At 38.8% G+C, this 27,815-nt stretch overlaps 1 protein-coding gene across 1 annotated transcript in view; it reads left to right on the top strand.

Annotated features, from left to right (window-relative positions):
- pcdh15b (protocadherin-related 15b) overlaps positions 1–27,815 on the top strand; it is a gene marked incomplete at its 3' end in the record, with an annotated part of 357,459 nt that overhangs the window by 32,881 nt on the left and 296,763 nt on the right. Inside the window, exons 3-4 of the mRNA XM_079845636.1 lie at positions 11,890–11,904; positions 12,253–12,318. Of these exons, the coding sequence (XP_079701762.1) occupies positions 11,890–11,904; positions 12,253–12,318 (81 nt within the window). The remainder of the gene's footprint in view (positions 1–11,889; positions 11,905–12,252; positions 12,319–27,815) is intronic.

Consider the following 27,815-nt stretch of genomic DNA (forward strand, 5'->3'; position numbering starts at 1 on the left):
TGATTCACGCATTGGATAATTTTTCGGATCAGCAAAAAAAAAAAAAAAAAGGTTCGGTGGGGGTGGGGGAGTTTATGGTCTGGGGTTGCGAGCAGCAAGTGTAACTTTGCTTTCCATTTATTACTTAACTCTTTCCCCGCCAGCATTTTTGATCATTTTCATGGCCCCCAGAATATTTTTATCTATGAATATGTCAGGGTTTGGGTGATGAAAGGAGCGAGGACTCTGGGTTATTTATTCATTATAAAAATAAAACAAAACAAACAAAAACTCCCCTGGAGGGCGAAACCAGACAGGCAGCAAGATTTCAGAAAAATACTTGGCAGGGTCAGGACACAAGAAGGGTACCTTAGACGACGAACCAGCACAGGACTGAAAACACAAGGGGCGAATCCGAAATCGCCCCCTATATCCTCAAATAGGGCATTATTTGAGGGGGCAGCAATTTATTGTGGTTTTCCGAAACCATAGTGGATGTTATTGAGTGAACTTATTCAATTCCACATTGCATCGCAATAACGAGTGTACAGCCAATGTACACTCAACAGCTGTCCGATTTCACTCACTCGTTTTCATTCACTCCTTCAAGTGGACTAGGGGAGAGCAGGGCACAACCTAACGCTTTTATACTTTCTCAGTTTGTGTAAATCCACTTGGGGTTCAGATTATTTATTTTTTCCCACATTAATTGCACACATGTCTAGGACAATTATGTGGTTTTGTTTCATTAATACAGTGTATACTTCTTTCTTGATTTACCCCGAAAGATTGGAAGTGAAATGTGACAACATGCCCCATAGGTGGGGTACATTGTAACATGTGGTGGGGCACAATGTAACATGACCAAATAACAGCTTAAAATGTTACCTGATATTATAAAAAAAATATACTTGACAAACTAAAATATTTTGTCAACAAAATACAATTATTAGCTTTTTAAAATAAAATTATGACTTTTTTAATCAATAAAAAATAAGCATTTTTGAGTTTGACAACAAACACATCGTTAAATACAGCTATACAGCATAGTTAAAAACATAATAATAATGAATAATTTCTGAACATTAACTCTCAGTCATTATTCACCCTTTTCTCATGGTTTCTCAAAAGAATTCATAAAAGTATAGAATATAATGGCATATTTCTAATAGGGGCTCATTGTAACGCAGTGTTACAACGCACCCCACCAGCGTAACTGGGATTTAAATCGCGGCTCGTGTCTTCTGCTGTTAGATCAGCATTAAAGAACGAGCTCAACTGTTAAATAACAGATATAAGATTAAAATATTATCGGATTTGTCTTATTTTAAATAAACACAAAAAACAGAAATGAAAACTAAACTTAAGTAAGAAATTTACATACATGTTCAGTAATATCTTCCAGAGATTTTTTAATTTTGGCGCTATTTTTTCTCCAAATAATGTTGATATGGCAACTAGTAAACACACTAAGTTTCGTCATTCTGGCATGTGTGGAAAGGGTTAAAACATGCGTGTTACAACTAACCCCGCGTTAAGTTGTGCCCCGCGCTCCCCTATATTAGCGGACTAACGTAGGGAATAGTGAATGATTGTTAAGGGGGTGATTTCGGATTCAGCCAAGGAGAATAAATAGGGAAGCAAACAAAAGAGGGTAACGAGGGAAGACAGGGTGGGCAAATTACCCAATAATCAGGAAACAAGATGGGCAGGGTTAGACAATGGAGAGGAGAGCACATGGCACAAGGAATTACATGACAAGCCATGTGCTCACTCCAAACATGACAAACACAAGCACATGGTCAGCAAAGACAAATTACAAGCCATGTGCTCAACACAAAACAAAAGATGAACACGCAGCCAATGTGCACACTCACTGACGTTCACAAACGTTCACACAAAGACAAGACAAACACAGGAGTGTCAGGGCTCTGTCACAAAACCAAGAATAAACTAGACCGAAGTGACAGAACACTGACAGCATATCTGAACATGCAATATATAAAAAGAAGAACAGAGCCTCTGCTTTTAAACAAAAAAAAAAACTGTTTTATTCTAGCTTCATGCATTCTTTTTTATAAACACTTGAATACGGGTAAGTTTTCTAAAAAAATAAAAATAAAACATTTTGAGCAAAACGTTTTTGTCAAAGACTACATCCAGATCGGATTCAGAACGATGATCGAAAAACATCGATCGAGGTCATCACAGTCCTATACCTCATCCCGAGTCAACATTTTTTATTTATATGCTGTTTAATGTTGATGATCGCATTATTTTACATATGCAAATGAATACATACGCTATCACTTGGTTCTGCTTCTTCTTCGCCTGTGTTTTGATCCAGAGATCATGTACTCTTTCAGAAGATGTGTAATAGCGCCCCCTACCGTAAAAGTAGGAAAACTACTTGTGAAAACACAGAAAGCCGTAAAATTCCATCAATGGCGAGGAAAGAGTTAAAGCACACTTTAAGTACTTCGATACCACAGCAAAAACTAGCGTGAATTCAGGGTGATTGGGACATTTTTTAAAAGTCATCTCAAAGGCAAAAAGTGTCCCAAACACTCTGAATTCACCCCTACTATCCTAACTAATAAAGTTCAAACATTATTAAAGGCAAATTAACAGTCAGTAGAAAAAAATAAATAAACTTCTCTAATTACAAGCATAGATAAATACAATATAAATAGCTTACAAATAAAGTAAGGTCTAACTGTAGTCTATTCAGGTACAGGCCTAAATGTAAAATAACAATAAATATCAGATATTTATAGGTTGCTGTCACTTTAAGACCGAATGCACAGTTCCAATATAATGATACACATCCAATTTCCTTCTCAACTGTTTACGTTCACTTAAAGGGGGGGGGGGGTGCTTTTTCATGCATACTGAGCTTTTTACACTTTTAAAGACTTGGATTCCCATCCTAAACATGGAAAAAGTTTTTTTTTAAAAGTTGGACGTTCGATGGAGTATTTCTGTGCCAAAAATACTCCTTCCGGTTTCTCATAAGTTTCGGAAAGTTTTTTTCCAGGATGGGTATATGTTTACGTCAGATGGGGCGGAATGTCCTTGTACGGGCCGTACAGGCTCTTCTCCCTAAGGGCGCGCACGCGACTAGAGCGAGAGAGCAAACGCTTTAGGGAAGCCGGCTGCGCTGCAGTCACAGGACTTCACAAAATAAACAATGTCACCAAAAATGTGTGTTTTTGGTTGTCATGGCAAGACAATCATGTTTTTCCGGAGCAGCAACGGAGTTGTGGAAGTTTTTGTTTGTTCCCTGAATTTCGGCGACGATGGTTTATCAATGTACAGTTCAACTCCGGATTTGTAGCTCGCCTAATGCTGAAAGATGGAGCAATCCCAGCGATTTAGGTTCACGGTCGTGTGTTGGTAGCAGGCGGTGAGTAAAAATGCTTCAAATGTCTTTGTGTTGTTAGCTATCGATTCCATTGTTTTTCTATGTAAACATGCATAGCTCAATGCTCGTTAGCTCCGCCCGAACGATACGGCCCCAGCCGCTTGGCTTTTTTCGGAAAGACACGGTACAGCGTATCTTTCTTTTATAAATATAATAAAACTAAAAACTTTTCGGAGATATGAAAGATGCAATACTACTCTGTAGGTACTCAAGATTGACATGAGATTGACTGAAATTTAGTATCCCCCCCCAAGACATGACAGGCTGTGTTTACGAGAACTTGCAGAGACTGGTTTTTGACATAATTTTGTGCAAATGTGTCCGTTCAAGCACATGGAGATGTGAAAGAGGAATCAATTTACTGGGAATCAATCTGAAACGCAACTCTTACTTTGTATGCTCGCTTCGGGTGTGTGCGGCTGTGCGCAGAGGTAACAGTGCATGAGTATCGAATTGATGGTGAAATTCAACAAATAATCTGTGAACACATGTGCCGAACCATGGGGCCGGGTCCGTACAGATCACGGATCAATTATGATCCATTTAACCCCTCCTGTTCATGCAATCAGCACCAATTTGAGAAGGGATGCCACTGAATGGAACATAACTCAATAATTATTGTTATTTTTGTTTGCATTTTTTGACAAATGGAAATTTTGTTTATTTTCCCCACCAAAATGAAAAAGAAAATGGGAAATTAAAAAGCTCCAATTCAGTATGTGCAGTAACTAGAGAATCATATTAGCTTCTCTAAGATGTTTCTTCAAAGAAAACCATTCCCGTCATTAAAAACCATTCCACCCATAGAGTGTCATGTAACATGTATGATGATCAATGAGAGGATTCAATCAGAAACGAGTTGAGTGGACTTCTGTAATCACAGCTTGAGTAATTAAACCTGTAATTGTACCCGTTAGATCAGAGCAGTCTCAGATGCGTCATGGAAGATTTTATGTACTAAGGTTTCATGCATGTGTTTGTGTAATCATTATTTTATACTGCAGAAAGGAGAAATTGCAAATATGATGTTAGGTTTAGATATTACAGTATTTTCTCTGTTAAGGCAAATTAAGGCAAAAAGTACAATAAAAGAATGTAAAAAAAAAATAGAAATGTTATTTAAATACAAATATGACTAGACAATTTTTACTATTTAGATATTGATATTGTTTGTATCACATAAAAACAGAATACTGATACATTTTTATACACCTCAGTAGGAAACCAAACATTTTTGTAATGTCCACGCTCTGGATTTGTGGCTCTTCAGAGATCTGTTTCCTTCCTTTGTGCTGGCTTGTTGCAGAGTATTGATTTTTTTACTTCTGTGATTACTCTCATTGGCTCCTCTCCAAGCTTTCGGATGTGTGTTATCGAAGGCATGCGTAAGACTTTCATCGTCTTACTTTTACACTCTTGATTTTATAGTGAAACCTGATGCCATACATTTTAAAAATGCTATACCCAAAATTGCTCTTTTCCATACATTGAAGGTGGAAGGTGACCAAAAATAACAAAGATGTACTCTAATAATGACTTAAAGGGATAGTTCAACCAAAAATGAAAATCCCTAATGATTTACTCACCCTCAAGCCATCCTAGGTGTATATGACATTTTTCTTTCAGACGAATACAATCTGAGTTATATTAAAACATGAATATTTCCTGGCTCTTCCAAGCATTATAATGGCAGTGAATAACAGCCCAAAATTTGAAGCCCAAAAAAGTGCATCCATCCATTATAAAAGTAATTCATACGGCTCCAGGGGGTTAATAAAGGCCCTCTATAGTGAATCGATGTTTTTTTTTTTTGTTAAATATCCATACTTAACATGTTATAAAGTAAAATATTTAGCTTCCGGCGGACCGCCTTCCGTATTCAACTTACAGAAAAAGCTTAACTGGTGCGCCGATGACGTTGGACGTAGCATAAGCGTTTTGAACTGCGAGAGGCGTTACACTTTCTTCATAAGTTAAATACGGAAGGCGGTCCGCCGGAAGCTAGTTATTTCACTTTATATCGTTTTAAATATGGATATTTTTCTTACACAAAGCCATTGATTCACTTCAGAAGGCCTTTATTAACCTCCTGGAGCCGTGTGGATTACTTTTATAATGGATGGATGCACTTTTTGGGGCTTCACATTTTGGGCTGCCATTCACTGTCATTATAATGCTTGGATTAGCCAGGACCTTTATTAATATAACTCCGATTTTATTCGCCTAAAAGAAGCTTGAGGGTGAATAAATGATGGGATAATTTTCAGTTTTGGGTGAACCATCCCTTTAAATGTCACTCTGTTACTCACACAAAGCTGAGAATTTGAATTTGAACGATGTAAGAAAAGTGCAGAAAAGTTGTAATATAGTGCACAAGCTGTATGGACCAGTGTTATTTTAGTAAAATTTAGATTTTTTTCATTAATATTTGAATTTGATTTATTTTTCTATTTGTCATTTTAATTTTAGTAAAAATTTTTGTCATTTTGTTGTTTTTGAAATTTTGTATTATAGTTCTTTTTAAATATATCTATAGATTTTATTCATTTATTTCAAGGTAATTTACACTGCCCGGCCAAAAAAAGTTGCTGTTTGGATTTAAATAGGCAAATGTTTAAAGGGATAGTTCACCCATAAATTAAAATTCCGTCATCATTTACTCACCCTCAAGTTGTTCCAAGCCTGTATGAGTTTCTTTGTTCTGCTGAACACAAAAGAAGATATTTTGAAGAATTTTTGTAACAAAGCAGATAGAGCAACCATTAACTAACATAATAGGGAAAAAATACTATGGTAGTCAATGGTTGCTCTATCTGCTTGGTTACATACATTTTTCAAAATATCTTCTTTTGTTACATTAACATTAGTTAATGTAATAACTAACATGAACGAACAATGAGCAATAAATTTGTTTCAGTATTTATTAATCTTCGTTAATGTTAGTAGAGTAAATTATGACAAAATTGAAATTTTGGGGTGAACTATCCCTTTAAGAGTGTCATATGTGTTTACTAACTCCAGGCTATCCTACACAAATCGGGATAGAGGTAAGAACGGTGTTTTTGTCTCAAAACCCTCTCCGTCTATACTAGCATTTTCCAAAAGTTTCCCGTCCAGACTGAAACGACGGAAGATGGGCATTCGTAAAACAAAATCTCACTGAGATGATAAGAGACCATAGATAATAAAGTTCTGACTCTATTCTTCTGGCAAGATCACTTTATTAGCAAAATCTGGTGTAGCCTCAGAGACTACAGCATCGCTATGCTGTGGTTCTCACCTTTGCTGAAGCTGAGAGAAATTTAGGTCACCTCTTAGGCTAAAAGAAACTAATTAATAGACCAACTATCATTGGTCTATGGTGCTATTTGAAACACCATTTGTCCCAAGTTCATCAATGATAACTATGCTTTAAGTCTTGCTTTTCCTTTGCTCAGTATAAAAGTGCCCCCACAGACATGAATTTTTAATGGAAACACAAGATATTTGGTCTTTCCTTTGAAACCCTGCTTGTCATCATAGGCCCAGTTGCTAAGAGAGCCCAGCTTGCCTCGGTTTAATGTGTCAGCACTTCTGATGTTACGTAAAGCCACACAAATGCCATCAATCTCTAATTCATGAGCGGCAGGCCAGAGACTGGACTTGGAGACACAGGCACAGATGCAAACGGTCGTCGTCACAACATAGCAAACCGATCCCAGGAACTTTTACTGTAGACTTGACCTTCATTTGCTCTTCAAACTATGAACCTTTGCGTAACGGGACAGTTAATTTCCTACTTGTCCTCCTTTGTAAATGAAGCGCGGTTTAGCACCCCTGAAGAAAACCCATTTTGTTCATAATCACTGATCTGTGTTGCAGGATTCATGGTGTCGATTTTGTATGATTTATATTCTACTGTCTTCTTCTCATAACTTGCCATTAATTTTCGTATAAAGGTTTGTAGGGAGGAGAGACCGGTGGAGAAAAGCCAGCGGGTTGAGACCGGATTCTTTCTGATAGCAACAGCAAGCAACAGCAGCCGTAGATCTCGTCTTGCCTACCGTGAAGGAGCATGTTAATCAAATCAGTCACTCAAGGACTGCAGCGTAGCACTGTCTCATTGCTTGCCACTGTAAATCAAGAGAGCCGATAGTCAGTTCCTGCAATGCTGAGGCGAAATAAAGCTCACAGGACTTAAGCAAAATGCAGTTGAAGCTTAGAGTAGAATTAGTTGGATGAAGTTTAACGGTACACGAAAAAGGTTAGAAGTTAGATGTTGTGGTACTTTGACGATTTGAAGTTGCAAACATCTTGTCGCTTTTCCTGTTAAAAAGCAGTCAGTTCTTGCTTTTTTTGTTAAGGGTTTTTTGCCGTTTCTTTTGTCAGCGAAATTCAAAAGTTGAAAGTTTGAAGGTTCCCCTTGTCTCTCGTGTAACGACATGATGCGACGTGTCTGAAGAACGTTTTCTAATGGCAAGCCAATGGCTCTGAAAAATGCAATCACAACTGTCAGGAACAATTATATTAATGTCAGTCATCTCTTTGTTGTTCTTAATACATGTTGCACTGATGTAGAAATTGCATTAGACTCAAACTGTTTGCAGCCCATTTTGCTGTCAAGCTGTATAGTGATTTGGACAAATTGGACATGTTTAGGATCATCATCCTTGTTTGTCCTGGAACAAAATTACTTTAACCATTTGGGGGTTGGAGTGTGAAGAACATTCTTTTCAATCTAAGCCATTTGATTTTAGAATTAATGTTAAGGATGTTGTTGGGGCTCTTGTCAGTCTTGTCAACAGGGTGTAGAGGGGTCATGAACTGCATTGTTTTATAATGTTTCCTGGGGTGCACTTTTTACATAAAAAATGGTCATAATTTAGAAACAAAAGCATTTTTCCTAGCCTGATTTTAGCCCTTTGATTTGAACACTCTGTTTGAAGGGGCGTGTCTGCAAGGGGTGTGAACCTACACTGGTCTCATGGTTAGGTTCGATTACGATTATCATGTCATCGATTCGGTTCAATTCGATATCACGTTTCATCACGATGCATTGACGGTGCACTGCATTCTCATACAATTTTATCAGTCAGTTATATGAACTGAACCTTTAATTTTATCTGCTCAAAGTAAACACACTTCTTGAATGGATCAAACAAAACTCAAGTCTTCGCACAGAAGACAACAGGAGCATTTAGAACATATAGAAAATACTAAAAGCCACTTCAGGAGGTGGTCTGCGCTCAATAGAGTGAAAACTAAAGTCTAAATGCATCTGGTTGTTGAAACCACAAATGTAAATTTTACTCCTCGCAACAATGCTTAAAAAAAATTACGTGTGAGCGTTTTATGGGCTATATGACATAGTCAGATATGACGGCGCTACTGAAACACGTATCTCTTCATCAAGCTAACGCACAAACTACCGAAAGTAAATTTGCAGGTGCTCAACATACAATAATATTCATTAAAAGTAAAGAAACTGAATGATCTTACCTTACTCTCCTATTGCGGTCTTTGACTTCTAATTTCAAAATCAAAGACCGCAATAGGAGAGCGCGCGGCTCAATGATGATATCTGTTGTTTTCGGTGAAGTGAAGTCCAATAATTCTGCATATAGTGCGGGAATTGAAGTTTGGATTTATATCCGTTTTGCGGAGATACATTTATGTGCCCAAGTGTAATGAAATTGTTTTGATAAATCAGATAGCTTCGATTTACAAACAGCGCGTGTGTTCTCCAGGTTGTTTATAAAAGCCGAAATGTGCCCAGGTGTCGTCTTTTAAAGTAGTTGGAGCATTTGATTTTCTCTCACTCACGTCTCGCGTCCCTCTGCCATTGTATGACACCGCGACAACGCACATACGTGACAAATGACGTCAGAAAAGAATCAGTACATTAGAATCGGTTATGGTCTATTACTGAACCGATACTGAATCATCCTCGTCTGCATCGCGATGCATAGAAGAAACGATTAATTTCGACACCCCCAGTGTCTGCTGTGAGACTTCAGTGTAAATGCCCACTGCTGTGATTGGCTTACATCTTTGCATATGGAAATAGCTAAGTATTACATGTGGAACTCTCTCGCAGACTTTTAGCACGTTTTTACTATTACAGCTCTCAAGCTTAACTAATCGTGTACCCCGCGCCTACTCCTCCCCCGGGGAGCCCAATCTCTGCGTCCAGGGATTTGGGCCGGCTAAATGAGAGAATATGAGACGGAGACCCCCAGAGCGACCGGACGAGAGAGTGAAGAGAGAAAAAAAAATATTCTGCTCTGGTTCCCAGACACACTGCCGCTCTGTCCTCAGCCAGCCGAGAGGCTCTTCCTCACAGTGCCATGCGATGGTACTGGACGCTCGGTGGATGACTCGATCCTCCTCCGCCCCCTGGCGGCCGGCTCCTATTGAGGGAGCCGGCAGCGAGTCTCGCGATCCCTGCTCCTACCCGAAATGGGGGACGGCAGCAGGCTCCGGCTCACAGCGAGCAACAGCGGCTCCTCTGCTCCCTCTCGGACGGCAGCCACCCCACCTCGACCCAGGGGCATGGCAGCGAGCTCTCCGTCCCACCGGATCTTCACTCGCTCCAGCACCACCGCCTCGGGCAGCCACTCGCGTTGCTCATCCATCCGCGCTGCCCGACCTCCTCAGCACCGCGATCCCCCTCAGCAGCGAGGGCTCTTCGACAGCATGTCCCTCCTAACTGCCAGGTTTCGGCACCAATGTAACATAGTTTGTATGTTCAGGGAAGGAGGCGGGAACCGGCGAATGTTCAACAACCTTTAATCAAAATAAATGAACACAAAATGAAAGTAAAAGCGGCAGCCCCTCACGGACGACTGCCGCACACACACATAACCAAAAGTAAACAAAACACAACTTAAAATCCAGGCCTGGTCCTCTCTCGTCCTTCACTGGAGCCTCTCGTCTTTATATGCCTCCGTGCTCCCTCATGAGAGGACTCGAGACCGGTGTGCCTGGCAGTGACGCTCATTCTCAATCACGCACACTGATCTCGCTCACTCCTCCCATGTCTCTCGCTCGTCCACCTCGCCACAAGGATCTTTTGGATGGTAATGTTATTTTTAGGCCAGTGATCCTGTATTGCTCATCTCTCCTCGTCATCTCACTAACACGCCAGTGGGCGGGGCCAAAGTTGCAAAGATGAATTAGACGTTTGATTTTCTTCTGCAGAGGCGGTCTTTCACCTATTCATCTATTCTAGGCACATTCCACAATGAGTTGTTCACTGGTCTTGGTTACAATAAAAGCTGGTTTTGGACTAACAAGCTAGTTTTCAGTTCTGAAAAAGTTAAAAGCTCAAGGAAAGTTTGATTTCTCTGTTCCTGACCCCTTTAAAGTAAGGTTTAAGGCTGGGGTTGAGATTGAAAAAATATCTTATAAACTCTAACATTTTCAAAAACGTTTTTAGACTTCAAGTTAAAGGTTATGGTTAGATCGAGGCATTTATATTTAAGGGCTCTATTAGTATGAAAGGATTACTGTTCCAGGACAAACTAAAGATATTGATCTGGGTACATTTTGCCCTAATTGGCAAAATCATGGTCCAGGTCATTTGTGACAGTGGTTTTGCCAATTAGGACATGTTCCTGAATCACAATAACTGGTTTTGAATCAAATTTGTTTACCACCTGCTAGATTATAGGTTTGTAGTTAGGGTTTGGTGTAGGATATAGGGCTGGTATTTTGGCTAGACTAACATTCCTTTAATTTTCCTCTGATTTTAGCAACCCAGGCTCAGTGCAAAAAAAGGGAAATGTGTTGTGAAATTTCTGGTAATGTTTGTGTCATTTTCAAAGTGAAATGTCCAGAGAGTGGCGCTACAAGCATGTTCAGTTTTTTTTCCAAAACGGATCTGGCAACGTTTTATTATTTTGGTTGGTGTACTGTGCAGAAGTTCGGAAATTAAATGTCCAGTAAGTGCTAAAAGGTTAATGCTCTATCACATTTGAAAATAATACTTCATTAATTGATAAGCTGCCCTTTAATCATAATTTGTGTGAAAATCAATAAAAGTTGATGGTGTTTTTTTGCCACTGTTATTTATTTCAGTTAGAAACTGCAGTCAATGTATAGGACCGTTTTTGCAACTGTTTATGGTCCACGTACTTTTTTTTTCTTTTTTTTCTGAAGAAATATCCTCATTGGTGTTCAACCTTTCCTTCAACCAATCAGATTTCAGGGTTATGTTTTCTTACCATCTGATAAGGAATGTTCTTTCATGGCCAACATAAGATCTGGATGGACACCCTGAGGTCCACCAGAAAATAAATGTACTCGAATGAACACCACTTGCACTGTGTTTCTTCTGAAATTCTCCATGTTTATGTCTTTACTCTTTGCTTATTGTCTGATCTCATGAGCATTGGAGGGAAATTTGATTTTGTGCTTCTTTTTCTTTTTTCCTTCTGTCTCTCCCCACCTTTCTGTCACTCCATCTTTCTCCTGCTCTCTGCCGATGACACTATCTGTGACTCCAGACTGGCAGTATGAGGGTAAGACGTTGTATCTTATCTTTCTGTTACTCTTTTGTTCTCTCATCAGGCATGAGAGCACAACTCTATTAACCCTTCGCAACCCCAGTGGTAACAGCTCTCTCTATACACATAAAGAAATCATTTTGTAAATCTATCTTTGACTTGTGGTCCCGCGGTCCCGGTAGTGGATAGGTTACAGTACTCGTAGATCTTTTTTTTTATGTGCGGGTTGTGTTACTTAATGTGAGCTGAAATTGAAATGTCTTGTTTAGTATGAGTTACATCGTGGTCTAGATTTGATGAAATTCTGATGTCTCCTTTTTCCGTTCCTGCTTTCCATTTACTGTGTGTGTCCTTGCTTTTCAGAGTGCAAGCTCTCCAGAACGGGCCCGCCTGCCACCATTGTAGCCATAGATGAGGAGAGCCCTAATGGTAAGTCTATATTGTTGGTTTCTTTTTTATGTGCATTTCATTAAACTAAAATGAAGGACAGTGAGTTTGAAAGCGTGCGGTCAGAATTCAGAACAGCACTTAGTTATGAAATTCAAGTCTGCCAGTTTTTAGTTTGGCCCAGTTTATCTGTGGTGGACAAATCATGAAATTCATGTATTGTGCCCACTCATTGCGCTGGTTTTTGTTGTTTTGTTGCTGATTCACCAAAGGAACGCCCCAATCAGGTAACGACACAAATATGTGCAATTTGCATAGTGCAATTCCCAATCTTGCGGGTCCAGAATGCTGGGTTGTGGAGAATTCTGGTTCACAAGCTCTCGATTTGATTCGATTTGATTTAGGAATGCACCGATCATGTCTTCACCGATCATGACATTACAAAATAATGTATTTAGCCACTGTGTGGTCTAGTGGGTTAAACCACTGAACTGATATGCAGAAGGTTGCTGGTTCAGTCCCAGCAGTCGCAACCACCAGCACTTTACTCCATGTTGCTCCAGGGGGATTGTCCCTGTAAGTGCACTGTTAGTCGCTTTGTCTGCCAAATGCATACATGTAAATATAGAGGCAACTACTGCATTTTAATCACGATCCAAACAAAGATGCTACACACGTAGCATGAGTTGTTTTTGATTTAAATTAGAGGGTATCATTTATAGATTTAAAGCTAAAGCAATGGCCTGACGTTAGCTTTGTGATATTATGCTGCATAAAACATACCTGCTCAAAACTAAAACGACTGAAGTACTGAATGAAAATGCAAATCCACTCTCTGACAGTAGGTAGCGCTTATGGAACAGCAGTGATATTGCATTTCCTTGGTTATTGCTGTACACGAAGCTGCGCTGCGCTTATAAACACTACTATAAGCATATATAATATAGGCATTATGCAGAGGTAAAAGGAAAATAAAATTCTATTGAAACTTTTCTGAAGTTCCCTTCAGAGATGCATGCAAATAACCCCCCATCCCAATTCAATATTTATATTTTTCTTCCAATATTTGGAGCATTGCGAACAGTGAGCTTGCTGTGCCTGGTAGAGCATTTTCTCTGTTGGCATTTCTGTGCTCTCCTCTCCTTTTTATGTCCATCTTCAGCGTGTCCCGTCTCTGGTCTGTTTACACACAAATTACATATTGGCAAATTAATGCAATTATGGCTGTCACTATTCCTCGATTAAATTTCGAGTACTCGATTAAAAAAAGTACTCGATTGCAGTTTAGCTGTCGAGTGGCACATTCCACGGACAAGAGATCCATAAACCGCATTATTAGGCGGTTTTCTAAGGCTGCATGATGTATTAAAATCCATTTAAAAACCACACTAGGCCTGTAGCATAGTGCTTTTGAGAATTCACAAAGGCTGCGATTCGGTTAAATACATATATGCCCTGTGTGTTTAATATTTATTTACATGCATGTAGGTTACGTGTGTCTCAGAACGACTCCATTAACAGTATGCTGTGATAAATAGGGATGCCACAATTCTCAATATGATTTTGAACCATTCGGTACAGCATTCACGGTTCAATACGCGCTTGTGAATTGCGTTTTTTTTTCGGTTTTGCATTAATTATTTTTCTACACATTCTATCATTTACCTCCATCCCAATATACTGAACAACGCGACATACATTCACATCACACATTAGTGGTAGAGTTATACTCACGGAACACTTATAGTTATTCACAATCAAGAAAGTTAATTATTTGCATGCGTTTTAAATTCTTGCCGGTTAAACATTTCATTCACGTGCTTATGCATGGTTTTAACATGCGCTTTTCCGAGCGCGCGCACTAAACGCCTGTCAAACACGTGATTACTGGACTAAGTAGTCGTCTTACTGCGCTAATACTGTCAACTGTCAACACAAGGTTAACATAAACACAGTCGGTTATGTCTAAAGTGAAAGTAAAATTGGCGTCCGTCTGTATTAGATGCACGCAGTTCTTAAAGGGACAGTTCACCTCTAAAATGATGTCATTATTTACTCACTCTAATATTGTTCCAAACCTGTATTCATTTCTCGATGACGGAATTTTTATTTTTGAGTGAACTATCCCTTTAATGTTAATACAACAACAAAAGAGATAAAGAAAATCACTCTCTGCTCTTGACTGAAAAACTTTAATACAGTAGCTTTAATAAGAATCAATGTATATTTTATAGTGAAGTCTATGTATTGTTTTATTTTTACATTTATTCATTCAATTTCATACTTAAATGCTGCTGAACTGCTCTGAGCTGACAGTGTAAATCTTTATATATATATATATATATATATATATATATATATATATATATATATATATATATATATATATATATATATATATATATATATATATATATATATATATATATATAAAGTAATATTTCACAATACACTAGGAATATGTACAAGGTTTTTTTAAAGTAAAGTTTTAAGTTTAAGTAAGGTTTTTCAATTCTTTTAAGTAAAATAAAGAAAGACAGCAAGAGGTTAAGGAGAAAAAAAGACTATTTCTTTATTGTAATAGTCTTTTTTCTCCTTAACCTCTTGCTGTTCCTGTCGCCTAAGAATAGAATAGCAAAAAACTGATGTGACAAGCCATCAAAACCGAACCGAAAACCGTGGTTAAAAACCGAAGTATGTATTGAACCGTGGACTAACTGTATTGTTGCATCCCTAGTGATAAACAAATTATAATGTGCACCAACTAATATCATTTAAATTCATGGAACACGTCTCAAACTCCATCTCTGCATATGCTGTGAGTTTAGGTTAACGTTCATCTGGGAACGCAATGTGTGTCATTTCATCAGATTTGTAAGGTAAATAATTTATAAACCTACGCCAATACATCAATATATTTGCAAACTTTTCTTGGTTTCAAAATAAAAGTTTAAACCCTTACTCTGAGTTTAAATGCTTCGATGTCCACATATTCCTTTTCAAGAAATGACGGTGGCTGTAGCATTTCTATCGTAAAGAAGTTGCCAAATATTAAAGATTAATAAGTGAACATTTAAATGAAATGTAGTTTGGCCATTATTAAACAAGGATATGCTGTTAAGTGTAACAATAACCAGGCCGTTGGCCCCCTCTTATATATATATATATATATATATATATATATTATATTGCATAATGTACATTTGACGATTGTTGATATATTAAGTATATTATATTATTTAACATTGTTGCTCTATAAAACCAAATGATTACTTGCTTTTGATACCAAATATTATTGCCTCATTGTTATTAAATATATATTTAAGTCATTTTAAAGGCTATTGTTTGCTTAGGTCTATTTTTATTACCACAAAAAAAAAATTGATTACTCAAGTAATCGTCAAAATAATCGTTGGTGGCAGCCTTAATTGCAATACAGTTTGTTTGCAAGTCCAGAACAGAGATTGACCTAAACAAAACGAAAAAAATGTCAGGTTTAGGATCATGTTTTTGGAGCAATAATTGTTAGCCGGTCGATTGGTTCCGATTGATAGCTGGTCGACAAATGCATCTCTAGTTAAATTTTGATTCATTCACACATATTTCAGTTACAATGTCTATTTTGCTTATATGAAAGAAATTTTCTCTCCGCTAGAAACCCATGCTATATTATATTTTATCTCTGAGAGTAGATTGATATTGATTCAGTACAGATTCAGTGTGTTCATTCAGTGAAGCATTCATCAGGCTGATATATAACGGAGTCTGTGTACAAAATCGCATACTTTCTTGAGTAGGTGCTTATTGTGAGCAATAATAACCAATAATAACCAATAATTTGACCTACCAGCATCAGTTACGTGGCTTCCCTGCCATTCTTAAATCCTCTCCCGTGGCCCTATGGGATAATAAAGTGTCCATCGTATGCATAATTCAGAATCTTCTGGAAGAAGTAGATCATCTGGATACTTTTTGCATACTGTTTTCTGAGTACAGTGAATTTGGTCATACTACTTTACATAGTACATCCTGTTTTTTTGCCTATAGTAGGGAAGTATGCCCTTTTTTGCAGTCTTTTTGAATGATTCATGAAAAAAACCTGCTCAAAAGAGTAATTTGTGTGTAAATCAGACAAGTTTGATTCACTAACAATAACTGGTTCATAGGAGTCATTTGGTTGTGAATCTTGCCATTATTTTGTGGTAATGATTTTTTACATCTGAAAGAGGTGTGCTTGTGCTGAAAAAAAATGACAAAGGACTTCATTTACATACTCATGATACAGTGCAGAGAGTTCATGTTTAAACTGGATTGTGGGTGGTTAGATAATAAGAGGCATATTGAAATGCAGCTTACAAAAGTGGAGCTACTCTCCGGTGCGGTGGTTTCCCTTCTATATGTGCTAATTGACAGTGATTAATGTGAACAGATTTGATCCATTGGAGAACATTTTTGGACAAAATGATGTGTATGTTGCACTGATGAAAGCAATTTTTGTTCTTCACACTTATCTTAGACCTCCCAAGGTGCACCTCACCAGGGCGCATATGCGCAGATGGTGTACAGTACGTTGCTACTTTGATGGGCCTTTTTAAGTTCTGTATTTTCATCCTCTCTTCATCTGCTACCTGTTCTGTGTGCTCAAATGCTGAGGTGCTATAAGAAGGTTTCAGGAGAAGGTTGACAGCTACATCTGCTTTTGAACATAATTGGAACAGCTTACAGGTGTGATAAGGGGTCAACACTTTTGCTGACCTCCTACCCAGCTAACAGGGAACGTTCTGGCAAGATTCTCTCAAAGTTATGAGCAAACATTCTTCCAGTGATGGTACATGAAAGTTCGGTCAGAGCTATCTAGTCTTTGATAATGTTCTCAAAATGCTGCACAAAATGTAGCACTGTTTTTTTTCCCCTTTTTTTCATAACATTTAAAATGCTCAGAACATCCAGAGAACATTCAAAACTAACATCCCTATAATGTTTGCAAAATAATGAAGTGGAATGTTACCTTAAAGGCCCATTGAAGTGCCTTGAAACACGCAGAATTATTCAATGTGTTGATGTAATTTCCCCTGAAACAGGAAGGCAGGGCGGAACATATCAATCAGCTCCTAACCTTTTTTGAAACAGCCAATAGCAACAGCTCAGTAAAGCCGCAGTTTCTGTGTTTAGCATTCTGTGCAGAATTCAAATGGGTCGGATATGTTTTGTTGTCTGTGCATGTGATCCGCTCTGTGCTTTTGTGTCCGGAGCAGACTGTGTGTGTGCGCTGTGGCGGTGTACGCGAAGCTAACATGCAACCAGACCTCATTCACCTCAACTGAAAGCATACTTACACTGTCTGAATCAACCTTTATGGTGCACTATGTGCCATTCACCATGTAGAAAATAGTAAATGTGTGAACAAGTGACCGATTTCAGCTGCAGCGCCAGTGTCTATTTAGGGGGCAAGACATTTCAGATTCTAGAGAGCATTTGATTGGACAGAAGATGTGATGAGAAGTTGAAGTCCGCTGTGATGTCATAAAAATCTGTGATCCATTTTAGTGGAAGTGTGAGACTAAGTTTTGAACGCTTATATCTCCTAAATGCGAATTTTGCCATTGATTTGGAACACACCTTCTTATTCATACTAAAAGCTAAAAAATATATATATATTTCAGGGGGCAACATTTTAAAGCGCTTAAAAAATGGGACGTTTTTAATGTTCAGAGAATATTTAGAAATAATGTTTTCATAGCTTAATGGCAGCATTAACAACGTTTTTACATACTTTTTTGCTGCTGTAGTGAACTGCGACTTTCGAACCTTGGCTCCTAACCCCCTTGTAAAGTAAACTCAGCCTAGCTTGCTGTGTCCTCTTCTATAATACTGCATGTTTCATATGACATGAAATGCCGCTAGCTAACATCATAGTGAGCATGAGAGTTGAAATATAAATCATCATTAGAAAGAATCGCATAATCACCTGGGTTCCCAGGTTGGTGCAACAAAACTAACCAAATGGCCAGTCAAAAGTAGCCCTAAAAAAGCTCAATGCATTTTTTACTGTCAGGCGGCCAAATTCTCCAATTAATTTGTACGTCTGAGGCGTGTTGGAGCAAGGTAATTGTATGTGCGGGGGTGGAAATCAACCCACAGGAAAAAAAAATAATTAACCCAACAACTAAAAAGTAGCCCAATAGTGGAGTTTGGAGTAGAGTACATGCAAAATAATCTGTTCCCTGAATCCATGGCCTTTGTTGTAATTGTAAGTGTACACAAATAAAAGGAGACAGTTTACAGTTTATAATTATATCTTGCACTTATCTGTATGGCGAAAAATGAGTATTGTGAGTTGTTTCCGCTGTCACAAAGGAAAAAATCCATCAGAAGGCACCGACGCCTTCGTCAGACAGAGGGTTAAAGAAAACGTAGCCTATTTAGTTACATAGTTAGGCTATGTTTAAATGTTTTTACTTTTTTAATTTCATATGTTGATTATGAAAAGTGAGCAGCATGAGTAAGGCTACATAATCCGATGCGCATATGTCTGGGGACATGGAGTGGGGTCAGACATGATTTTGAGCACTTCATTGAATTTTGTTTTCTAGAAAGTCTTTCTGTAAAATTAATTTAGTTTTGTATAAATTGTATTTTAATTTTGATCAATGTTTAATCAACAATTTGCCTGTATATTTAATAAATAAGAAGCAAACCAAGATTGTCGGGGATGGATTGACGTGCGTAACTGGCCTGTTTCCTTGGCCTTTGGTAAGGCTGAAACTATAGCGTCTTTCTGTTTTAAAGAGCACCTATCATGGAATTTTGAAATGTACCTTTCATGAAGTGTGTAACATAGATCTAAGTGAACAAAAACATCCTGCAAAGTTTGAAATATGACAGTGCACCGTATATATAGTTATTTTCTTTCAAAAGTAAGAGTCGACTCTGAGTCATTTTTAAGAATCGTTAGAAGACCGAAGCTTTTTCTCTGACTAGATGACGTCAACTTGTCAAGTTATTTGAATACGATACGCCCACTTATTGCGCTCCAAGACGCCAGTGAAAACTAGAAAACATCATGGCGACGAGACGCTGTGTTCTGAAGTGCGACTCAAAAGCAAACTTTTTTCATCTGCCCAAGGATGAGCATTTGAAGACTACGTGGCTGGAAGGCAAACCATGCATCGTCGCGATTGTGTGTTTATTAGTCGTCAAATGTCTCTATTTGCATGTTTCGCGATCTCAGGAAGCTTTTATCATGGACTTCTATTATGGCACATGGTATCTTCTTCGTCTGTCTGTACCATATATGGACTACATGTGCACAGAGCGCCCTCCGGCTGCCAGTATGAATTGAAAACAACAGATAAGAGACATCTGAGCATTTTGAGGAAGTATTGAATAAAAAATACTCCTCTGTTTAGAAATTTGACACAGACATATGAGAATCTATCAAAATGTCTTCTCATCTGCACACTTTTGAACTAAAAGCCCTGAGGGATGTTGATTTGTCGCGAGTCTTCGTGAGGAGAATAGAGGAGTTTTTTTATGAATGAGATCAGCTGAGGCTCATATTACAATCAAACGGTACCGACGCGGTTTTCATATTCATAACTCCTGACACATATTGACAAATTACTGTCACTATAAGACTTTGATGGGCGTTCCGTTTCCGAAAATATCTGCACAGACTATACCAATCACAACTGACTGGGTCATCGGACCAATCACCGCAGATTAGCGTCACGTAAAGGCGGGGTTTTGAAAAGTGAATCACTAAAGGAATCATTTGAGAATCGCTGTCAAAACAGGTAAAAATAAATGCATATTATAAGAAAACTAAAGTCTTTTTTGTCATTGCATGCATGCAAAACTGTTGTTGGGGACTTCTAAAACAATATTTGGAACATTTTAAATGCCATAATAGGTGCTCTTTAATACATTTCTTGAATATAGCCTTAATTACATTAGGCCTATAGATAGTTATGGTATTTATGGCTGCACCGGGGTCCGTCATTACTAGGTTAAAGTTACGCCACTGTTCTAAATTGGAGAAAATATATGTAGTTTTAAGTTATTACAACATACTTGAGTGGGGGAAAAAAAATGTAGGCCCTATGTGGCAGCAATGCATCACCGTACCAGGTGACCTGTAAATGCGAAACTAAAAACTGCAGTTTTCCATTGCAGTTTTGCGAAAATTTCCTTTTTCGAATTGCTTGAAAAACCACTTCATGCGAGCGTAAAAACATTTTTGCGATATTTGGGAGCTTTTGCGAAATTAATGCATTTCCATTGGACGTATTTTCAATTCGCAATTTCAAATTGCGCAATTTGAAGGGTAATGGAAACTCGGCTACCGACTTGCTAATTGGCCCTCTGTAATTTCAAAGCTGGTCCACCAATCATAGAGCTGAAAGCATAATAAATCCCTAAAATAACATTAGAACTGAGGACTTTTTATTAAAAAAAACATTTTAAAATATTATTTAAAAGTTTGTATGCCTAGAGATTCCTGGTGGTTCCCATTTCTTTATTTCATTAAAGGGGTGGTAAAACACATTGTTTTGAAGGCTTGATTGTGTTTGTGGGGTGCACTGTAACATGTGTTAATGCTTCGTTTTTAAAAAAAAATCATTATTTTTCATATATTTGACATTTATTCTACACTGCTCTGTCCCTCCTTGTAAAACGGTCTGATGCTTTCTGGGTTGTATGAAGCCAGTCCCTCAAAAATACGCGATGGGCTCAGATTGGTTAGCTGGCCCAGTGTGTTGTGATTCGCTAACCGCAGTGTATGTTTGTCGGAAACGTCACGCCCCTTACCTTACCGGTAGACTTTGCTTTGGTCAGTATTAGAAACGATGGCGTCAATAAAACCACACCAATCTGAGCCCGAATCAGACCCAGAACATTTTAGTGAAGATGATCGAGCAGAACCTGTTCAGTCCTAATGAGTAAAGACTGCGGATCTATAGTGATCGCTACTGAATGGCACTGTTACTTTTGTATTTTTAGAACGATTATAGCCAAATATCTGTCGCAAGAACTATTAACCCAAAACACTAAGCACTGGCTTTACTATAGTAGCCAAATCACACACAGAACCATGTTTAGCATGCCTGTAGATACATAATACATAAAAGCTCTAATCAAAGAATCATTTACACTAATGCCAAGTTCGCTGTTGAGATTTTAACTTTAGTGTTTGTAACGATAGGTGTTCGTCGGATAACGTTAAGTATGAATAAGCATTTAACAGACTGGTTTGCAGAACAGCGCTGTCATCTGTTTACTTCCTTGCTACAACCTATTACAGGAAAACACATCGATGAAAAATAAATCAGACTTACAGGTTGTGGCCCGTAAACAGCTTCTGTTTGTAAATCCAGCTTTCAGGTCAAGCCGTTGTGCATATCCTGCATTGAACTCGAGAACATTGTGAAAGTTTTCCTCCGTGAAATGTGCTGCGGGAGGGAGCCCCGCGCGCGTCGTGCATTCACACACTGGCAGTGTTTGTCTTATGCAGCTGACGTTGTGCAAATCCGGTGTTGAACTCGCGAACATTGTGAAAGTTTTCCTCCGTGAAATGTGCTGCGGGAGGGAGCCCCGCGCGCGTCGTGCATTCACACACTGGCAGTGTTTGTCTTATGCAGCTGACGTTGTGCAAATCCGGTGTTGAACTCGCGAACATTGTGAAAGTTTTCCTCCGTGAAATGTGCTGCGGGAGGGAGCCCCGCGCGCGTCGTGCATTCACACACTGGCTGTCTTATGCAGCTGACGTTGTGCAAATCCGGTGTTGAACTCGCGAACATTGTGAAAGTTTTCCTCCGTGAAAAACTGCTGCGGGAGGGAGCCCCGCGCGCGTCGTGCATTCCTATTCACACACTGGCAGTGTTTGTCTTATGCAGCTGACGTTGTGCAAATCCGGTGTTGAACTCGCGAACATTGTGAAAGTTTCCCTCCGTGAGATGTGCTGCAGGGAGCCCCGCAAGTGCCTGTTCCCTTCTGTCTCAAACACACGTGCATATAACATGTTGTATGTTAAACGCTCTGCAACGCACCCCTGACCCTATGAAGGCTGAACAAAGCAAGTACCCCAGACCTGCAATCCGGATGAATATAACAGCGTTTCCTCTGCATCGCGGCAACAACACTCCAGCCTAACTATACCTCAACAGCGCCGCGATACAAAATGGCCTCACCCCCCCCTATTTAATATTCTCTGAGGAGGGGTTTATGTAAATATTGAGCCTGTTGATGTCACCAACCCTGGAGGAATGTGTGTAGTCGCCTACTGGCCGTTTGCTGTAGTTCTTAGAAACTGATTTCTTTAAAAGCAAATATCTCCCTTTGCTTTAAACTTTGAACGTTGTAACTTTGCAGATGTTGTTTATGCTAAAGCAGCAACATTACACGCTAGCTTAAGTTAGAATAGTGAAATCGTGGTTTACCACCCCTTTAAAAAAAAAAAAAAAACATATAGACACAATTAGATTTATAAAAACATTAATTTAATACGGCACCCATTTTACTTTTATAATCTGATGTATATATTTTGAATGAAGCAGGGTGTTTAATGAACAAAAAACAGTGTTGGATTTATTGGGAATTGATTGGACTTTGAAATGACATTACATACCAGAATGAAAAAATATTTTTGATGTCAAGATTTTACAAATCATACCATCATTTGCATATTTTAAAATAATATTTTGGCATTCAAACTTTGAGCTCTATAGGAAGTATTTGCATTGCATTAAGTGTTATAAATTTGAAGGTTTTACCTTTTCCAATGTTTGGAGATCATCTCAGCGTACTATTATTTTAGTATGAGTGAATCTCTTCTCTCTGTTTGTCTTTAATACCATATCACTGCAGAAATAGATGAAATAGTTGAGCTTTTGTCCAGAAGTTGGAGAAGTGTTTGCTTGGTCAAATTAAGGAAAATCGCTTCTCTTAGACTTATTTCAGAGCTTCTATAAGTTGGCAGGATTTGTGGTAATCTCTCCTTTTGCAATTTACCTTGAAATTTCTCTCCTACAGCTGTGAATCTCTATGCAATTATTAGAGTTAAGAATAATCATATCCATGCAAGAGTATTATCCTCCTTAATGTATGCAATACGATGCTCTTTTACCTCAAATTACAGATAATATGCTGTTTTCCTCCATTTTCACTCATTTCATCCTCCCGTCTCTGAGATCCACACATTATCTTTAAACCCACTTGAAAGCTACGCCACATAAAGGATCATCATTTTGGCTAAAAATGTGTCAACTCTGGGAAGCTCAAACTGTAATCAAAGTTGTCACAGGGAAATAGTGATAAATGTTTTAGATATAAAATCTTTTCCCTCTCTTTCCTTCTCTGTCTTCTCTGTCGTTTGTTTAATGCACTTAGTCACACTTTACAATAGATTTATAATCACAATATAATTACTTGGGAAAATACTGAGAAAATATATCAAACAGCATCTACTTGTTGGCCTATTATTTGTCCAACAACTGACTAAACAATTCTCATTTGTAAATATGTCCAATGTATTGTTGCCATTTTGCCATATCTCACTGTTCTTTTTTTCTTTTTTTTTTCCACACCATGAGTAAAAGTAAAGTTTTAAACACGCACTTTGCGAATACCCCACATTCCATTCCATTTTGTTGTGCTTTATCTAGAATACAAAACTTTTGACCCTAATTATGCAGGGTCTAAATATACACCATATTGCCAAAAGTTTTTGGACGCCTGCCTTTAGATGCACATGAACTTTAATAACATCCCATTCTTAATCCGTAGGGTTTGATATGAAGTTGGCCCACCCTTTGCAGCTATAACAGCTTCAACTAATCTGGGAAGGCTTTCCACAAGGTTTAGGAGTGTGTTATGGGAATTTTTGACCATTCTTCTAGAAGCGCGTTTGTGAGGTCAGGCACTGATGTTGGATGAGAAGGCCTGGCTCGCAGTCTCCGCTCTAATTCATCCCAAAGGTGTTCTATCGGGTTGAGGTCAGGACTCTGTTCAGGCTAGTCAAGTTCCTCCACACCAAACTCGCTCATCCATGTCTTTATTGACTTTGCTTTGTGCACTGGTGCACAGTCATGTTGGAACAGGGGCCATCCCCAAACTGTTCCCACAAAGTTGGGAGCATCAAATTGTCCAAAATGTCTTGGTATGCTGAAGCATTAAAAGTTCCTTTCACTGGAACTAAGTACAGTTCTCCTGGCAACCGCCAAACCCAGACTCGTCCATCGAATGGCCAGACAGAGAAGCATGATTCGTCACTCCAGAGAACACGTCTCCACTGCTCTAGAGTCTAGTGGCGGCGTGCTTTACACCACTGCTTCTGATGCTCTGCATTGCACTTGGTGATGTAAGGCTTGGTTGAGCTGCTCGGCCATGGAAACCCATTCCATGAAGCTCTCTACACTCTGTTCTTGAGCTAATCTGAAGGCCACACAAAGTTTGGAGGTCTGTAGCTATTGAATTGGTGATTTCTGCACACTGTGCACCTCAGCATGCGCTGACCCCGCTCTGTGATTTTACATGGCCTACCACTTCGTGGCTGAGTTGCTGTTGTTCCCAATTGCTTCCACTTTGTTATAATACAACTAACAGTTGACTGTGGAATATTTAGTGGTGAGGAAACTTCACGAATGGACTTATTGCACAGGTGGCAACCTATCATGGTACCACACTTGAATTCACTGAGCTCCTGAGAGCGACCCATTCTTTCACCAATGTTTGTAGAAGCAGTCTGCATGCCTAGGTGCTTGGTTTTATACACGTGGCCATGGAAGTGATTGGAACACCTGAATTCAATGATTTGGAGGGGTGTCCCAATACTTTTGGCAATATAGTGTATGTATGAATTATTAATTCACTATTAAAATAAATTAATCTGGGGGAAAAATATTAAATATCATTAGTGGACGTGTTAGTTGTACATCAGTTTGAGTTTTAAATATTTAATTGAGATGTATTACAACTAAGCGTGACTCATTCCAGCCTGTGAGATTTCAAACATTTTATACCCCTAGACTTATGGGGACATAACAACAATCATTTCTCAGGTTGTTGCTATGATTGTACTAATCTATGAATGAAATATTTATGACTTGTGTATGAAACTTCTCACTGCTACTGCATTTGAATCAGAACATTTGGAATGTCCATGCAACTGCAGGGAAATTCATCTAAACAAAATAAACGATTTTTCCAATGGCAGGAAGCAAATCAAACTGTAACCTCAAGGACAATTTCACTTAACACTTGTCTCAGCAATTTCTTCGAATGGCTGGAGTTATGATACTGAATAGCCTTCTAATGAAAAAGGAACGATTTCATCAAAAGCCTCTCGCCATTATTTAGTCCTGTAAGGCATGGAAGACCATTACACAATGATCCTTATTACACTAGCACCTCATTATTGTTCTTGTGCTTCTTTTTGTACAGTGAATGTGAGGTATCGGGGGTGAGGACCTTGTTGTTGATTGAGTGTACGTTGGGGGTTACCGCATTGGTTACTGGATAGATTCATTGTCAGAACTCGATGAAGTTGTTGGCTCAATGGATGACCAAGACAAACCTGGTTTAGCATCCCCTTGAGTGTCCACAATAGCAGAGAAGACAAAGGTGGAAAGCTTGGATTAGTGGATAATTATTACCACGTTTGAGTGACGGTTGGGCGGTTGGAGGGAAAGACTATTGATCTAGGCAAGATGAGTCTGGAAAAAGTGTGGGATTTTGGTGTCAACGTAGAGGTGGATTTGTTGGAGGCTTTTGAGGGCTCTTGAGAATAAACTGACCTTCTGTCTGACTGCATGGATGAGGGGTGGAAGGGCATCCATTTATACCCCAACATTCGACATGTCTTGCTCAACTTATCATCTTCATCTGACCGTGCTCTCCTCTGGCTCTTATTAAACGTCCCGCATGCTCTCTGTCATCCTCTCTGCGTCCAATTAGAGCCACAAAACTGACCGAAGTGACCCTTGCTTGATGATTAGATTTGCTCATACTTCAGCCAACTCTGTCAATTAGTAGGTTGCATTCGATATGAGTTATTAGTTTTGTCCTCATCTTTAAATTAGGACTAGCATCGATTTTTGTATTTGAAAAAGGTGTTTTCTTGTCTCCTAGACCTACTGAGCTGAGTCTTGAACATCGTCTATGCCAGTGGCCCTCAACCTAGGGGCATCAACAAACTTCCAAGGGGGCCTCAAGATGTCATACAATTTGGGGGTCAGGGGGTTGAAATCCACTGATCTATTCAGGTGGTCTTTACTGTCCTTGTTGGTCAGGATGATTGGCCTGGTCAATGGCAACAGTTGGAGGCAGAGTTGTTCAATAGCCTCACACTTGAACCATTGTGTTCTGTCCAGCCAGGGCTAAACTATCGATTATTTTAAGGTCCATTAATCTACAGATTTTTTTTTTACTGTTAATTGATTATTTTCTGGTTTTGATGGCTAAGTTGCAATGTCTGTTTTTGTTGTGGACTGTGTGATCCCGCCCACTGTCAATTTACCCAATAGTATTTCGGAAGTTTGCTGAAAACACAGCATATTGCAGCCATGGAAGCCAGCAAATAGGTGGAGCGTGGGTAAGGCTGGGTCATGGGTCGAAAATTAACTTGACCAAAAATGCACCTGCACACACGACTCTGTTGAGCTTATGAATGCAATGGCTAATCAGAGCCATTAAGATTAGTAACCGCTGAAACGCCGGAGTCAGTGTGCAAGCTGAACTCTGAATTCTGACTGAATTCTACATGATAAACATAAACAGATTAAGTGATTGTGCCCTTGAGAGAGTCGTAACTAGTATAAATGTTTTTTTATTTTTTATTTACAACTTATTTTTGCAGTGTTGAGCAATGCAGCCAATCACAAAGATATCGAATGATTTCTTGAACACAAATGGCCAATCAGATGTGTTAAAGTTAGAATCCTGTCATCACTCAAAACACACAGCATTTACTTTCAATAAAAACAAGAACATGTTCTAAAAGTGGATATAAAGTGCCTAACGAAATGTTAAATAATAATACAAGTATTTATTGGGAAGGGTTAGGGGTAGGGGTAGGTGTAGGTGTAGGGAGGGCTTTCATTGTCCCATTAAAGGGTAACTTCAGTGATTTAGCATTAAGCTTTGTATTTAAAACTGGGTCATTTATGCAGTAGAAATGTGAAATTATTTTTGAATTTGGTGCCTTCTAGACTGAGAAAAGACAGAACATGTATTTTTGTCTTATGTGGATGGAAGACAACAACTCCCAGAATGCACTTGCTTCGCTGCCCTACGAGGCCATTCCGTACACCGTCGTTTTTTATCTTCATAGTAAAACAATCATTTCGTTCAGTTAGAGAATAAACACTACAATTAAAAACTGAACGTGTCTTTTCAATAAAGTGTGAGTGAGCCGAACGAAAGTCACGGCACAGATGCAGCAGTGTCAGATTTCATTCCTCACGAAGAGCTGAGCAGAGCTCAGGTAACGGTAGCCAGTCTGGCACATTTCAGATCGCATATGGAAGCTAAACTACCACAGC

Source organism: Gobio gobio (assembly GCF_949357685.1).
Source record: "Gobio gobio genome assembly, chromosome: 20".
NCBI classification, from domain to species: Eukaryota; Metazoa; Chordata; class Actinopteri; order Cypriniformes; family Gobionidae; genus Gobio; species Gobio gobio.